This window comes from Procambarus clarkii, chromosome 11 (genome assembly GCF_040958095.1).
Source record: "Procambarus clarkii isolate CNS0578487 chromosome 11, FALCON_Pclarkii_2.0, whole genome shotgun sequence".
In the NCBI taxonomy this organism is placed as follows: Eukaryota; Metazoa; Arthropoda; class Malacostraca; order Decapoda; family Cambaridae; genus Procambarus; species Procambarus clarkii.
Window position 1 is genome coordinate 37993890 of NC_091160.1, and position 18715 is coordinate 38012604.

Sequence of the window (18715 nt, forward strand, 5' to 3'; positions counted from 1 at the left end):
CTACTCCTACCCCCCCCCCCCCTCCCTCTTCTACTCTGTTCTTTACAAGAACTTGTACTCAAATCACTCTGGTTCATTAATGTGTTCACAAGTACTGAAGTATTGTGCCTTCATTGAGTACAGAGTGTCATTTGTTGCATGGAGTTTGCATGTACTTATTTAGGGGAGGGGTGTCTAGGGACTTAAGAGTGTTAAACTGAAAACTGCATGTCAAGGAAATGGTTCTTCAGTGATAGGAATATTAAAAGAAAATTATACATGTATTAAGTGTGAAGCAGGTTGGGAGTAAGGGGGTAAGTGTGAGGGGCGAGTTATATGGTGGGGTTGAGTATTAGAGGGAGCAGGTGGTGGATTTGTGTGCTGTAATGACACCACTCTACACTTTTGAGTGTTGAGTGCTTTTGAATTTGCAGGTTTTGAGTGACAGCACCCAAGGTGAAGCGAGTTTGTAGATTGATAGGGTTTGGGAGTTTTCATGTGGTGTGCTTTTTTCAATTTGTCCAATGTTGTGAATGTTGGCTGCTGTGGCTTCTGATTTAAATGTAAGGTGTGGAGAGGGAGTGAATAGCATACTTGCGAACAAGGGGGGAATGCAATGATCTGAAAAAATAATATAAAAAGGAGGCATTACCTATCTACCTGATTCAGTAAAGTAAAGATCTAACAGTATTCCTGATCCAAGGGTGTCTGATAGTTATCGTAGCATGATGACATGTTATTAATTTTTGTTCATTTCATCTGTGTAAATCAACAAAACGTATGCAGAATCGTTCATGTCCGTTCATCCTCTCCAATGCTTTTCTGGTTAAGTAAATGTTACGTATTCCTTTGTTGCTTCATTGTGCAGTTGTTAATACTGTACCCAAAGTATCAGTGTCAATGCTGGCAGATATCGGTCAAACTGAGCAGCAGTTGATCAGCTCTAAGGTGCTTTTTTTTTTATACATAAATTTATTTTTATCAGGCTCTAATTAAGCATAGATTTTTTATACATAAATTTAGAATAGAAAACTGGGACATAAAACATGTAAACGGGCAAACTTGTTTAGTCTCTTCCCTCTCTCACATAGCAGTGGGCCAGATAGTGTGAGTGTTGAGGGCGGGATACTGCACAAACTGAGTGGCAGTCATAGTGTCGGGTTATGTTCAAACAAACTCGTTTTATTTGGTAATAATGATTAAATCCATAATATCCATAATAAATTCATGTGTGTCTACAGTAAGTAGTTCTGATGAATGCTTATTTACAAGTAAAAAGCTAAATTCAAATTCTTGACTTAGGGCCTTCCAAGGGTCTTGGGGCCAGATTCACAAAAGCACTTACACAAGCACTTACAAACCTGTACATCTTTTCTCAATCTTTGGCGGCTCTGTTTCCAATTATTAAACAGTTAATGAGTCCCGAAGCACCAGGAGGCTGTTTATAACAATAACAACAGTTAAATGGGACGTTTTCATGCTTGTAAACTGTTTAATAAATGTAGCCAAAGCCGTTAAAGATTGAGGAAAGATGTAAATGTTCGTAAGTGCTTGCGTAACTGCTCTCGTGAATCTGGCCCCTGGGTATTTGTATTCAGTAAGGAACTTTGGACTTTGTAGAAGGCTGAGAGACTGGTGGAAACATGCAGCGATGCGTAATGACCTGGTCAGTTAAACTTAGCATCTGACAGCAGTCTCGTCAATATTCACATCACATGATTTGCTATGTTGCAACAAGTGTAACATTCATTTTGAAAGTCATAAATTTTGCTTACAATTTTTACCTAATTTTACAAATTTACTTTATTTTTTATTTTATAGATTTAATTTTATAAATTTAAATTTATTGGCTCTTTGGTTAGATTTCAGTATAGTTAATTAAAGGAAAATGTGAAATAAGTAATTAATGGATTAAAGTACATAATTGTGGACCTAAAAAGTACATAGAGTACATGTGACAGAACCGTATGTTGTAGTGGTTGGCGTGCACACCTGTTTCCACTTTGCAAGCGAGAATGATCTGGATTTGAACCCTGAGCAGGGTGGGTCGACTGGGCACCAGTCCTTCATTGTTCCCCCTTTTCACGTGGCAGTAATTTTGAACCTGTATGTAAGTGATTGACAGAGTTTGTTCTGGGGAAAAACATGACACTAAATAACCTGATTGGCTCCAGTTCCTAGCTCCAGTTCCTGGCTCAAAGCCAAAATCCCAACAAAACAAATTTACTTATATTTTAGTTAGGCAAATAATTTGTTTGATTGTAAAATTGGCCACATTTTTTTATATAAAATTAAGATAAAAAAAGGCAAAGGTCATTTGATTAAGCATTTTAGTCATTTGTTTTGAATTAAAAAAATTTCATGCATACAGTATGTCCATTCATGAGCATGGTGGAAAACACAACATGAAAAACGTAGGGATTTTAAAACTAGTAACTTACTTGACTTAGAAAAAGAGTACTTCGTTTGAGTAGTGGTGTGGTAGTTCTGTTTTCTCTCACAGGGGGCTGGTGTGGTAGACTCCTCTTCCTCCTCCTCCTCCACCTCAACATCCATCATGTCCTCTTCCTCCTCCACCTCTTCCACGTCCTCCTCCTCCTCCCCTTCGACAGTGGCTGAGCGTCGCATTAACAGACCCGCCTCCTTCTTCAGGTTTGTGTCAGATTGTTTTAATGCCATCCTTTTTAGCCTTTTCTTCTTTAATCTGTTATTTGTAAATATCAAAGTCAACTGTAGAAATTATACCAATACTGAGATAATTTAGTTGGATGTAATTTGTACATTTACCTATCGGCATGCATCGGTGTTGTTTGGTAATACAGTATACACATAGTACTGCTTTTTGGCTTTGAAATTGTTTAGCACTTTTATCTACTCTTTATGTATCGTTTCTCTCATCTATGTGGCTGATAGATGTTAAGTTGAGCATGGTTTTGCATGGATCTATTTGCTAAAGGCACTGTTTTGTTAGTTATGTAATTTCAAAGCGTTATATGACAGTGCTGGGAAGACAGGACACCACGAGCATAGCTCTCATCCTGTAACTACAATTAGGTAATTTAAAAAAAAAAAAACTTGTGTAATTACCTGCTATTCCTTGTTGCTGTAAATATTGTGATATTTAACCCTTGCACTGCTCACCTATTTTCGGCAAAAACGTCTTGGTGCAATTGTCAAGGACATATTTTTGTTATTTTTACAAATGTTCAGGTAAATTTAATGTCAAAATGTTTCCAAAGTCAACTATTTCCATTTCAAAACACAAATAGTAATGAAAACATTAAAAAACATTAAAATATAGCCAAATTAAAAAACAAAAAGCACAACTCTCTGAGCGCCTAAAGGCGCTTTGCGCAGTGCAGTGGTTAATTGTGAAAATTTGTGATATTCCCTCAAACAACAAAAATTGGAAGGAGTCCCAGTTACATCATTTGTATATTATGCAATGCTAAACTAAATGTATATTGTATTTTACAATACCAAAGAATTTATAGCTATTCAGGCAAAATATTGGTGTTTATCATTAGAATTTATATGGGATGCACATACCGAATCAACAGTCAGCTAGTATTAATGTCTAAAATCCTAAGTGTTGAGTATACAATTACCGATGTTTGGGACATATAGTTCAACATTAATGATTTATGGATCTCTTCCGTGATTTTCAATGTAGAGCTTCGTATGGAATTTTAATAAACCAACATAGTTTATGGTTTTTCCGTACATTGATTGTAGAATGAACCCTTGTGTTGTAAACCTCTTGGTATAGGCCTCTTTATGTTAACTTCTTGATGTAAACCTCTTGGTCTGGCCAATTGGTGTTCAGAGAATCTTACCTAGTTATTTTATGGTAATTTTCTGTTGATGGAGAATTTTCTGTATTTTTAATGTGGAGTCATGGTTTTCTCTTTCATATAATGCTCCTACTCTAGTCCTTTTTAGACTTGGAGAACTGGTTATATTTTTCCATGCATTGCTGATGAAAATTATAAAAGTCATTTCTGACTTTGAGATTGTCCAGTAATCAAATAATTGCCATGTTTGGAAAGAATATAGACATGGCAAAATAGTATTCCTGCATCAGAAGATTATTCTTTAGTACTGTATTGTCCCATATTAATGAGAATTAATGTAAGATTATTAAGTAAGGATTAATACAGGATTAGTAAGTACACTGTAAGTTAATTTTAATTATGGCGAGTGTACAAAGGGGGTACAAGGAATTGGAAACAATTATTGATGAAGACTTTATTTTTTAGCAAAACAGAGATTATATAAACTAATCAGTAGAAATTTCTTCATACAATGGAACATTTGAATTTGCATTTTACAGCTGTAAAGGAAATAACTCTGTTGTAATGAGGTATTTGTGGGGACTTTTTGACAGAATAAAGACTTGTTAAATCTCAATTATCTCAAAAAGATATTTAGGTGTACTTACCTAGTTGTGCTTGCGGGGGTTGAGCTTTGGCTCTTTGGTCCTGCCAAAGAGCCAAAGAAAACATGTGGAAGAGCTCTGATTTTAAAATGTGACAATGGTGCCAACAATTGACTATGGGAGGATGCATTAGATTGGTTCTGGCATATTGTTTCATGCGTAGGATCTTAAATGGTTTTTACCTGAATTTACCTGAGGGCCACTAATACTAGTGGCTTCGATGAGGACAGGAAGCTGGTGGCTTGTCAAAAGTCCCTCATTTGTCCGGAGGATCTTTTCTATCTGTATTTTAAAATCCAGCAGAGTTTTGGTGTTTATGGCTTCGACGTGTAGGCAGTTCCACGGGTTTACAACCCTATGGGTGAAAAAGCATCACCTGTTTTCTGTCATAACTTGTGGTTTATTGAGCTTGAACCCGTTGCTCCTTGTTCGTGCTACATCTGACCTTTTGAAGAAAGTGTCCAGATTGACATCATCCAAATTGTTTAGTATTTTGAAGGTTTCTATTAGATCTGCCGTGTGATGCCTTGTCTGCAGTGTCGCAAGCCCAGTAGCCCTCAACCGTTCCTGATATGAGAGATGACTAAGTTTTGGTATAATTTTTGTTGCCTGGTGTTGCACCTGCTCCACAGCAGCTATGTCTTTCTAGAGATGAGGTCTCCATCCCTGGATGCAATAATCCAGGTGGGGGCGCATATACAGTTGAATGACTACTCTCTCTTCCTTGAGGGTAAAGGTACCATTGATTATTTCCAAGGTATTTCTTTAATTTGATAATGGCTTTTCTCAGCCTAGAAATTTTGTCTCCAATTTTGCACCAAATCTTATTTTAGTATTTTATTAAATCTGTGCATGGTCTTAAACTTTATAAAATGAATCAGTTGGCCTTGCTGATCTCTCTCACACTTATCTCTCACTATGGAGCCAGCTGTGTGCTAGAGCCTTCATATGGTCTGTTAACTTACATCTTGTATGTATCATGTCCCTTGTTTCCTTGTTCATGCTAAACCATGCTAAAAATCCCCTTGTCTGCCCTGTCTATTTTTCTGAATATTTCATATGTGATAATCATGTCTCCTGTTTCTTCTGACTAGTGATGTGAGGCTAACCATCTGTATTCTTTCCCTCTAACTCTTACTTCTCAGCTCTCAGACTAGTCTGTGGTATCCTCTGAACTTTCTTCAACTTAGTTTTGTGTTTAACACAATAAGGACTCCATGCTGGTGCTACATATTCCAGAAATGATCAGACAAATTGTACACAAAATTCTGAAAAATTCTGTTCAAATTTCTAAAGGCAGTTCATATATTGGCCGCTCTTCTATTGTAGTGACAAATTTGGTGTTGAAGGCTATAATGTAAGACTAGAGATAAGTCATCTTACATGGTTGTCTCTTATGTGCGCCTCATATTGAGTATGCTCTATTATGTGCACACTCATTTTGTCCATTCCCTGCCTTATGCGTTTTTGTTCGCTTATTGGCATCCTTGGTGATATTTAGCGCCCTCTGATTATTCCGCACATTTGTTGGTGCTACATAGCCTTCCCGGTTTGGTGCCTTCTTTTGATAATTGCTTACTTACTTGTCCACTCCCTTTCTCAAAATACCACATTTTCTCCTCCATATTGTCCTACCAGTAAATTCTCTTATGCACCGATATTCCTCATTGAATTGTCCCTTTGCATTTTCCTGTTAACTGTTCTGCTTTTACACATACAGTAAGTTTTTGTATGGATCTGCAGGCACCTGCACTCCTTGCAATACCTCCTTTTATGGGTGTGTGGGGAAAGGGGGGGGGGGTGTTCGGACAACAGGGACAATATATGAATGTGGCTTGTGAAGCCTGTCTTCTGGCCAGATGATGAGAGACAAATAAGTAGTCTTCTACCATATAGGGATAAAACTTAGGGTCTTGTTGGCATGGTATGTATGGAGTCATTTGCCATGCTTTGTCAGAGAAGTTATTTATCAGACAACTCCCAGCAAGGGAATAACAATGCCCACTCATACTGTAAAACCTGGAATGATGTGTTTATGAATTGCTCATTCACAGGCCCGGACATCGCTCTCACAAACCAAGTAAGATACGTACTCATTTGGCAGAATACATTTGAACCAGTTGGTTAATTCATTCTGAGCAGTCTGCATTCTTTCTTTATATTCTTGCTTCTTGATGCAAGCAGCATTACTTATGGGACGGTAATACTGGCTTGTACAGGTTTCATCAAATATTTTGAGCACTCCTTCAAGGGGCTTTTTAATACAAGAAGCAAACACAAGGCTCAACCCTCAGGGAGAGGGAACTCCTATGGATAACAAGGCATCAGATGTATTGATTTGAGCACATATATGATGAACATGATACAGTATTTAAACCTTGCTTTAAAATATGCTTTCAAAGAATTTACATGAAATGCAGTACGTACAGTACCTTGATACTTACAGTATTAACAGTTGTGTATCATGTTTATATGACAAATGTTTTTGACACGGTAGAGGTCTAGAATCATTGGAGTTTATTTACAAATCTCTCAAAATATTATTCCAGATTTGCATGGTAAATTTGTTATATGCACAGGAAGTTCAGCACCTTAAATGCATGAATAAATCTGTTTATATTTGATCGACATTCCCCAGCAGTGCATTTAATTTTTGTTTGCAGCTTATGTGAATGCCTTTGGTCATTACATTTTTAGTGTAGAATTTTGGGAGACCACTTTAATCCTCAAAGTGTTGATGAATACGAGGAGCAGTATTGATGATGGTCAATATGTGCCCATGAGCACATGGATGGGAAACTCTGAAGTATTCTGTATGCAGTGCTTCACCAAACATATGATGTTCATAAGTGGTATAATTACTGGATTGTCAGAGCACGTTGAAATATTTCGACAAAACAGATGAATGCGTATTAACTACCGTCTCTATTTAGGAAGTAAATGCATTTTAACTTGTACATTAATATTTTGTAAATTAAAATTTTCCTTTGAATATACTTTAATGTTCTAGTCAAGTTTGGCATTGTGCCCAGTAAATTAATATACTGTATAAGCAGCAAATTTTTCAGTGCATTTGTCGATTGTTGTATAGAGTTTGAGTTTGGGGGAAATACAAGATGGCGGTAGGGAAAACACAGTGAAGTAGCTCTTTACTCCTAGGTGTCTTTTACAAGAAGACAGTTCCTGCCCGCAGGAGTTCATAATGCAAGGAAAGTTGAAATGTAATCCAAAGTGTGGGTGTTTGCGGTGGTGTGGCCACTGGTGTAGACGCTGCTTGCAACTTGTAGCTCATGTATAACTGTGGATGAGCCTTCGTATTTTTATTTTAAAGACAGACAAGAATGTTAAATATTTTCTTTTAAAAATGTGGAACAAATCTTCAAATAAATTCTTTTGCAGTTAAACAAAATTTTGATAACAAAACTAAGGTGTTATGTTATTATTTATTATTAAATTTGAGGATAATTATTATTTTTGTAAATTTTTAGCCATTGTATAATTTTATTAAAATTTTTGACTGACAGACCCAACAATATCACCTTTAATTTGTCTTAAAGAACTGACCAATAATAATTAAATGAATTGCTTGTATGGTAGTTTGGTATTGTAAATACAGTATTCGTATTTCTCAGTACCGGTACTTTATATCAAAGGGTAAAACTTCTCATTTTGCATCACCATATCAGCCAAATGCATAAGCTTTCCTGGCTGGGGAGGATTGACCGGGCACCAATCTTTAACTGTACCCTTAGTTCACCCAGCAGTGAATAGGTACCTGGTTGTAGACATCCGAGGAAAATTAAACAGATGGTGTGGGAGCTTTTCAGCCCTTAACCTGTTTTGTTACAATATTTATTCTTAAAATAGCATTAGTTTTTGGCACTTAATGCTTGCATCCTCCCCCCTCAAGATAGTAAATTGCCCAGCCTGAATATATGTAAAATCTTTTTATTTAATCCACTTTGCTACTCAATTTAAATTATAATGGTATTTTCTTGAAAGACTAAAATATTTGATTTACTTATTACATTGCATAGTGATTGGTTTTTGCAGTTTTGCTGCTTATTTTCTGACCACTTGCATAACTACATACAGGGCTGGGCACTAGTAATGTTCATAATGGCAGCCCTGAGGGGAGGATTTTGTGATAGTCTCATGTAGAAAATCCCAACTCCAGCCACAGTACTGTACTCCAGCTCCAAATATTATCCAGTTGTCTCTTTTTCTGGCATTTTTTGGTGCTAGCATGTGTGAGAATGTTAAGTGTGTATGCTCAAGAGCCAGGCATGCTTGCCCAGTTTAATGATGGCATGTACACAGTACTGTTTATACAGCCCTGTTTATACAGCACTTTATACAGTCCTGTTTATACAGCACTCTTTTTACAGTCCTGTTTATAAAGCCCTGTTTATACAGCATTGTTTACACAGTCCTGTTTATACAGAACTGTTTATACAGCCCTGTTTATACAGCCCTGTTTATACAGCCCTGTTTATACAGCACTGTTTACACAGCACTCTTTACTGTGCACTACAGAATATGAAATGTGTATTGTTTGGCTGTACCATAATAAAGTTCAGGATTTCAGAAACTGCTTATATGAAGTTGAAAAATCATTAATCAGTAGATTGCCTCTTTTAAGAGCTTTACTATATTCTGATTTTTGGTCAGACATGATGGATGTGCTCAGAAATCTTGACTCTATCTATCTATATTTCTTTGATTTGCATTTAACTACAAAATAATATTTTGAGCTTTGGATTGACAGTAATCCACAAAATTGTCATGTCCTCAGTACTGTATGCAATAGGAACAAACTTTCATCTTGCGTAATGCGGCCAGTTGTAGTTACAGCAATTATCAGTTTGAGGTTACTTGGGTGCCTGCTGAACTCTGTCCTTGTTCATCATTAAAGAATTCATGCAGTGATAAAATTAACTTGTATCTTAAATTGGCTCACCACTTAAATGTTTGACATTTGTGTTACACATCACACTACCCTGCACAGGTGTTGACATGACATTAGTTTGCTTGTGTAGATTTGCAAGTGCCTTTTCACAGTTGACTGGTATTCACAGTAGTAATTATACTGTACACAAATACTCAAATAAGGCATATTTGATTTATTAATAATCGATAAAGTTTAGCTTCAATTCATGATTGGAAAAAATTCAGTAAACTTTATTTTGCATCTTTTGTAGATCTTTAATACAGCAGTTAGTGTTATGAGACTGCAGTGTAAGTTATGATATCAACTTTTATTGGGTTTGTTATTAATTATATTTAATTTTTATAAATCATTATTTTATACAGTATATGGATAAAATGTAACTTATTTAGCTCATGGCTGCTGCATTTTGCAGGATTCCCCGACACGCTGCCGTGACCAAAGCATTATCAGCAAGTCAAGCCCAGTGAATAGTTCAGAAGATTACAGTCAGCGGCTCTCCTCCCTCAGCTCGGGCTTTGACGTCTCAAGTTCCCCATTGACTGTGTCCGACCTACGAAGTTCCTCCCCACCAACCTCTCGTGTGCCTACTACTTCCAAGATGTTCAGTGCATTAGAGGAGCAGAAATCTAGAAATATTTCTAACAATGTTAAGAGGGCTGTCCAAAAGAAGATGAGTGCCAGTGATATTTATAATCAAGATTTAATTGATGTATCCAATAAATATGTAAATGATTCAAAATTGCCATGTGGGGGAGGGAAAAGGGTTCTTAAATTTGGAAATGAAAGCAGTAGTAACTCCTCTGAGCTTAAATTGTCTAACCTAAGGGGTGGGTCTAATTCATCATCCCCATCATCATCCCTTGGGTCTGGTAGTGGTTTCTACGACAGTATCAACATGGATGATGAAAGTCTCGATGATGGCAATAAATTGATGCATGTAGAAGTAGCCTTTGAATGGAATCCAATATCATCCCAGAATATTCAATATCTTCCTCCTGCTGCTCGCATGTGGACTCCAACTCAGACAATGAGTCCTGACAAGCGACTGCCACCTGTTACTAGCATCTCGCCTAAGTGGTTAAACCCATCCAAGGTTCCCATTCGGCTTGGTCATGGACCCTCTTTCAAGAGCAAAAAAGTTAACCTTGGTAATACCAAAAATGAAAAGGCACTAGAGTGTGTTAACACAGAAAGCGGTACACAGCAGTGGATGGCCGATTCCCTGGAAGATGAAACTCCGGGTTTTGAGGCTGTTGGAAAGATGAGAAGTAAGCTACGTGTCATGAATGGTGCTGTACGATTTAAGTGCATTGACCGCCCTTCTGTGCTCTCTATGGTTCAAGAAACTTCAAGTTCCCACTCAGAATTGCCAAAAAGTGGAAGAAATATGACTACCAGTCTAAAATCTACAACAGCTTTTCAACAAGATAATATAAGTGGTAGGTGCACTAAAGGAAATTCTGACATGGAGAAGTCACAGTCTCAGTTAGGAAGATCCCAGCCATCATTATCAATGAGTGAAGGTGGCTCTCCAGCAAGGCAGTGTGATGCAGATCTGAATTCACGTGTTCACCAGATTTTAGCACGCATTGCAGAAAGTGCCCAGTTATGAGAAAAAAAGAATGGTCTGTGACAAATGATTTTCAGTATGTTAATAACATAGTGGGTATGTTGATTGCAAAATATGATGATGATGAAATATGATATACAATTTATTGATAGGTCCTGACTTGGTTATTTATAGTTTCAAATGAACTACTGAGTTGGTATTTTATTTTTTTACATTTTAACATCTTAATGACTGGTCCCAGTTGAGCCCCTGAGCTTGAGATACAATGCCTTGTAATATAGTTGGTCACAACTGGGCATTTTGACCCCTTTTTATTGTTCTTATAAACTTTTTTAATGATGGGAATATTTTAGGAATGGGCATTTTTCCTTAACTTATTTGCTATGTATTATACATTCTATTCTACTTTTGCCCATGTACTCATATTGTGATAGGAGTATATTCATTCCATGCCTCATATATGGGTCATATTGTGCTGAAGGTCTTTACTCACTAAGGCACTTGACGTTTTAGTCGGGTACCTGAGCTCACAGCTATGCCAAAGTGCTTTTGATGAATTAAGCAACCATTGCCGATACAGTCGTGCATTTTTCAGTGTGCGTGATCGTCGGAATGATATTATACAGATGACATACTACGTTAGTTTTCTTGGGTGGAGATGATCTGTTGTAAATACTGGTTTGGTAATTATTTTATATAGTGTTTTGTAGGATATGTTGTGCAATTTCATAATGTTACAACTTCCCAAGCAGTCTCTTCCTGTAGATTGCTCTTGCCACACTAAGGTCTGCTCTCTTGGAGAATAACCAAGGTTTAGCTTGACACTTTATAAGATTGTTGTAAATGTAAACATTAACATTTACATGAAATTTATTATTATGAATATATATTCTGCATTACTAAAATATCACTGTGACATATCACATCTCCAGGATAAGACATTAACGCCACAATTCTTGAATAAGATAAATTAAGCAAAGTTATATTGACATGAGAAATATGGCAATGTTTTTATATGTAAAATAATTAGTTTTATTAAAGTGTCATATAGAAGAAAGTTAACTCTTAATATCTCTCCTTGTGTTTGAGGTGCTATTGGTATGGTTGTTAAGAGACTGCACACACAATGCATTTGTTCAAGTCTTGGTGAGTATTCATCATTATCTTGCCAAATTAATGTCTTGACAAGGTGCCACTGGTAACCTCACCAATAGCACCTCTTCCAGGGTAGCCTCGGACAGTACTGATTTTTTTTTTTTTTTAGAGGGGGCTTGAATATTATAGTAATATTAATGTTTCTGATTCCACTGTTGGACAGTCTCACTGTCTATATAATCTACAGAAGCCACACTGGACCAAACCATAAACACATGAGAATGGCCATCAGTGACCGAGGTTGAATATACAGTCTCCATATAAACGTGTTTCACAATTTTTCATTTTACTGTATTTTAGAAATTTACGTCTTAATGAAAAACTATTTACAGAATTGTATACTCAGAAGCTCTGATATTTAAAGATGGCATGATTTTTTTTCTAGGTTGTAAAAGTAATAGGTAGTCAAGAACAACTAATTCAATACTATATTATTTATTGAGAATGAGCTCTACACTTGAAATATAGTGCTATATAGCACTTTCAGATAATTAGTGTATTGTACATCTGACATCAAGATGTGGGAAGGATGTAGTTTAACAATGTGCCTTTAGTAGATGATGAGTCACAGTAATGTGGCCGAAGATATGATGACCAAACATGATGTCAGAAGATGAGGAGACGACGTTTTAGTCTGTCCTGGATTGAGACAACACGATAACGGTCCAGGACGGACTGAAATGTCCTCGTCTCCTCATCTTTTGGTGGGGTTTGGTCATCATGCTTTCAATATTTAAAACAGTCTTGACATATTAGTTCAAGATGCATTATGGAAGTGTCTTGTGGAATACTTTGAAGCTGGTTGAAAAAATTGATTAAAATACACTGGGCAAATTAAATTTTCACAAATCATGGGGTATTAGTAGTGCATGTGTTGGTGTTAGAGCCACACTTTAAGATGCTTGCTTTATTGTAAGTAAAAGCCATATTCCTTATGAGTTCAGTCTCTTATTGACAAGATGAAACATTTACCGAGCTTTGCCCTCTCATTGTTCTAAACCAGAAACAGTGTTTTTAAAAAGGATGATAGTTTCATTATGGTAGGAATATATTTTTTTGTGGCTGTTAAAACTGTGCAGATGACTGGAGAGAGCAAGTGCAAGACTTAAGACTTCAACACTTCTCCTTCACCATAATGCAACATCACTCTTGTCCTGCATGTAGACTTTTTAATTATTTTCTATATAACAATATGGATCTTGAACATTTGCTATAAAACATCCTAGAGAAGCTTGGGAAGTTGTATCAAAATTGTTTTCAAATTTGCATATCAGTGCAATGAGATGAAGTATTTACATCTTTAAAGTTAGGTAAAGCCAGTGATCACCTACATCCACAGGTGGAGGAATATTTTCAGCTGATAGATTGGTGAAAACTAGTGGTGGCTGGTTCCTACGTGTGATACATCTTAAATAGCTGTGACCTTGGTAGAGTCGATGGCCACTGGCAGTCATGTCTAATGTAAGTAGCTGCTCAAGCTTGGACATCACATTACATTACATTATCTTTATGCCAATGATATTTAGATTTTGAGCCAAAGAAAAATGTAAAAAAGTGGATAGTCTTGCATATGCGAGAAAATGTTATCAGTAATCCATTAGTCTGAGGAGCTTTATATGGTTTATCAGTAGTAATGACCAAAGAGCTTTACCCCATACACATTACACTAGGAACCACGACATGCCCAGGAGTCTACCTGACAATTGTTTAGGAGCAGATGTTGCCGGTGTATTTGTCACCGGCAGTTTAAGACCCTTTACAATTACACAAAACCTTGATTCTGTTCAGTAAGTGCATGTTGGATAGAGCGCACATGCATACATATTTATATAAATATATGTATATATGTATGTTGTACCTAGTAGCCAGAATGTCGTACTTGGCCTACTATGCAAAGCCCTATTTGCATAATAAGCCAAGTTTTCCTGAATTTAAATTTTTTTCTAATTTTTTCTTATGAAATGGTAAATCGGTCCATTTCATTATGTAAAAGCTAATTTGTTTAAATTTTAGTTAAAATTAACGAAGATATATGACCGAACCTAACCAATCCTACCTAACCTAAACTAACCTATCTTAACTTAACCTAAACTAACACAACTAAGTCAATAAATTATGGTCTTAATATACTATCATAATAATAATTCAAATAAACTAATTGGAAACAATTTATTAAAAATAAAGAAAATCACTCAGCCTATTAGGCAAATCGGGCCTTGCATAGTAGGCTGAGAAGTGTGTTCTGGCTACTAGGTACGACATATACAGTGTGTGTGTGTGTGTGTGTGTGTGTGTGTGTGTGTGTGTGTGTGTGTGTGTGTGTGTGTGTGTGTGTGTGTATGTGTATGTGTGTGTGTGTGTGTGTGTGTATATATATATATATATATATATATATATGTATATATATATATATATATATCGTACCTAGTAGCCAGAACGCACTTGTCAGCCTACTATGCAAGGCCCGATTTGCCTAATAAGCCAAGTTTTCATGAATTAATGTTTTTTCGTCTACCTAACCTACCTAACCTAACCTAGCTTTTTTTTGGCTACCTAACCTAACCTTACCTATAAAGATAGGTTAGGTTAGGTTAGGTAGGGTTGGTTAGGTTCAGTCATATATCTACGTTAATTTTAACTCCAATAAAAAAAAATGACCTCATACATAGTGAAAAGGGCAGCTTTATCATTTCATAAGAAAAAAATTATAGAAAATATATTAATTCAGGAAAACTTGGCTTATTAGGCAAATTGGGCCTTGCATAGTAGGCTGAGAAGTGAGTTCTGGCTACTAGGTACGACATATATATATATATGTCGTACCTAGTAGCCAGAACGCACTTCTCGGCCTACTATGCAAGGCCCAATTTGCCTAATAAGCCAAGTTTTCATGAATTAATTGTTTTTCGACTACCTAACCTACCTAACCTAACCTAACCTAACTTTTTCAGCTACCTAACCTAACCTAACCTATAAAGATAGGTTAGGTTAGGTTAGGTATGGTTGGTTAGGTTCGGTCACATATCTACGTTAATTTTAACTCCAATAAAAAAAAATTTACCTCATACATAATGAAATGGGTAGCTTTATCATTTCATAAGAAAAAAATTAGAGAAAATATATTAATTCAAGAAAACTTGGCTTATTAGGCAAATCGGGCCTTGCATAGTAGGCTGAGAAGTGCGTTCTGGCTACTAGGTACGACATATATATATATACAGTATATATATATATACACACACACACACACACACACACACACACACACACACACACACACACACACACACACACACACACACACACACACACACACACACACACACACACAGTATATATAAAAAGGTTTTTATATCTATCACACACACACAACCACCACACCCCCACACACACAATCACCCAACCACACACACAATCACCCAACCACACACACAATCACCCAACCACACACACAATCACCCAACCACACACAATCACCCAACCACACACACAATCACCCAACCACACACAATCACCCAACCACACACACAATCACACAACCACACACAATCACTCACACAATCACACAACCACACAACCACACACACACACAACCACACACTCACACACACACACACACACACACACACACACACACACACACACACACACACACACACACACACACACACACACACCACACACACACACCACACACACGACATGCAAAAGAAGTATGAAGAAAAAGTGCTTAAATTAGAAGAGGACAATGGAGCTCTTTGGAGTGAGCTTTGCACTCTAAAAGGGAGTATGCTTCAACAAGGTAAGATTATTACTGCATTAACAGACAAGGTAACAAATCAGGAGGAGCAAATCAAGGAACTAGTGAAAGAAAATGAGGCATGGAAAGTGAAGTGTGGTGACTTTGAAGAAATAAACAAGAAGATAGACTCATATGGTGAACAACTCCAAGCAAGCCTAAGAGCTAACATAGAGTTAGGTAAGGATCTCCAACTGGAAACTTCACTGACAACTCACATAGAGGAGGTGAATAAAGAACTAGAAAAGTATAAAGAAGAAATAAAAGCGACATATGCTGAAGTTGTAAAAGAGAAAGAGACTATCAAAGAAGTGTGTTCGGAAGTCAAAACCAGAAATGACCAACAAGAAGCAGAAATTAGGCAAGCAATTAGGAAAGAACTGGTTACCAACAGTAAACTGGTACAAAACACTGCAGATAGAACTAAGTCCATAATCATTTTTGGATGTTTAGAGAAGGAAATTTCATCTAGGGTGGACCGAGCGGCAGAAGAGATGAAAATCATAGAGAAAATAGTAGGTTTAGGAGAAGGCTCAAAGGAAAATGTCAGTGATTTTAGAAGAATAGGAAAATATGAGAAAGAAAAGAACCGCCCCTTAAGGGTGACCTTTAATGGAGTGAAAAACATGATGGAAGTGCTAAGATGATCACTCTGCCAGGAAACTGCAGAGTGATGAGGTTGGCAAATCTTGGTCAATAAGACAAGACCTCTCCAAGGAAGACAGAGAAAAGCTGAAAATGAACTTAATTGAGGCAAAACGGCTAAATGGGGATAGAAATGAAGAAGACAGAAATTCTTTTTTTTACAAAGTGACAGGGACTGGAAAGCTTGTGAAATGGTACATAAAAACAAAGCAACAAGATCAGTAGTGGAAGGGGGAGTAAAGAGCAAAGGAAAAGGGAACATGTTCCTGAAAATTGTATATACCAACATAGATGGAGTGAGGTCAAAAACTTTGGAGTTGCAAGATATAATCCAGCTTAGGGTCCCAGATATTGTTGCATTATCAGAAACGAAACTTGAAGGAAATATAATAAATGAAGTCATATTCCCAAGAGGCTACTCAGTTTGGAGACGTGACAGGAAAACTAGGAAGGGAGGAGGAGTGGCTGTACTGGTGAAAAAACACCTGAAGGTAAAAGAGTTAATATTTGAAAACCCTCGAGATATTGACATAATGGCATTGCAGGTCTGGAATCAGGATGATAACCTGATAATTGTAAATGCCTACAGCCCACCAGCAAGCAACACGTGGACAAAGGAAGAACTGGATGACAAACGTGAGGGCCTCATAATGGTCATGAGAGATATTATTGTACAAGCAGATAAAGATAAATCACGACTGTTGATACTGGGGGACTTCAACTTTAGAGCAATAGACTGGGAGGCCTATGAAGCAAGAACGGAGGACTTTTGGACATGCAGATTTGTGAACCTCATTCTGGAGACATTCTTGTATCAACACATAAAGCAAGCCACAAGAATGAGGGAAGGAGATATACCGTCAGTACTGGATCTAGTATTCACCAGGAAAGAAGAAGAGATTTTTGACATCCAGTACCTTCCTCCCTTGGGAAAGAGTGATCACGTCCTGTTAGACATTAAATATGCTTTAAGATATCATCTAGAAGAAAATGGGGACATTGAAACAGTTGATAAACTCGATTTAAAGAGAGGCAACTATGGGGAACTTCGAAATTTTTTTAATGAGTGTAATTGGACAGAATTGTTGCTAGGCAGGGAAGTAAATGAAATGTATGCCAAATTTTTAAAACTATACGAGGAAGGCACACAAACATTCATACCAAAACAGAGATGCAGGACCAGAAAACAGGATTGGTTCGACAGAAATTGTGAGAGGGCAAGAGACCAAAAGACACAAAAATGGAATCAGTATAGGAAGAGGCCAAACCCCCAAACATACCAGCGATACAAAGATGCGAGAAACAATTATACAGCAGTAAGGAGAGAGGCAGAAAGAAATTTTGAAAAAGGGATAGCAGATAAATGTAAAACAGAACCGGGCCTATTCTACAAATTCATAAACAACAAATTGCAGGTAAAGGATAATATCCAGAGGTTGAAAATGGGAAACAGATTCACGGAAAATGAAAAGGAAATGTGTGAAACATTAAATGAAAAGTTCCAAAGTGTGTTTGTACAAAATGAAATCATCAGAGAACCAGACACAATAAGAATTCCAGAGAACAACATAGAGCGGATAGAGGTGTCTAGAGATGAAGTGGAAAATATGCTAAAGGAGCTCGGGAGGAACAAAGCAGCTGGCCCAGATGGCGTTTCACCATGGGTTCTGAGAGAATGTGCATCTGAGCTCAGCATTCCACTTCACCTGATCTTTCAGGCATCCCTGTGTACAGGAATCGTAGCAGACGTGTGGAAACAGGCTAACATAGTTCCAATCTACAAAAGTGGCAGCAGGGAAGACCCCCTCAATTATAGACCTGTATCATTGACAAGTGTAATAGTGAAAGTATTGGAAAAGCTAATCAAAACTAAATGGGTAGAACACCTGGAGAGAAATGATATAATATCAGACAGACAGTATGGTTTTCGATCAGGAAGATCCTGTGTATCGAATTTACTCAGTTTCTATGATCGGGCCACAGAGATATTACAGGAAAGAGATGGCTGGGTTGACTGCATCTATCTGGACCTAAAAAAGGCTTTCGACAGAGTTCCACATAAGAGGTTGTTCTGGAAACTGGAAAATATTGGAGGGGTGACAGGTAAGCTTCTATCATGGATGAAAAATTTTCTGACTGATAGAAAAATGAGGGCAGTAATCAGAGGCAATGTATCGG

At 37.1% G+C, this 18715-nt stretch overlaps 1 protein-coding gene across 1 annotated transcript in view; it reads left to right on the forward strand.

Moving 5' to 3' along the window:
- Positions 1 to 15794, forward strand: part of LOC138349845 (serine-rich adhesin for platelets-like) — a 33520-nt gene extending 17726 nt beyond the window's left edge. The window contains exon 5 of the mRNA XM_069323045.1: positions 9781 to 15794. Coding sequence (XP_069179146.1) covers positions 9781 to 10980 — 1200 coding nt within the window. The 3' untranslated portion in view covers positions 10981 to 15794. The remainder of the gene's footprint in view (positions 1 to 9780) is intronic.
- Positions 15795 to 18715: the final 2921 nt, after the last annotated feature.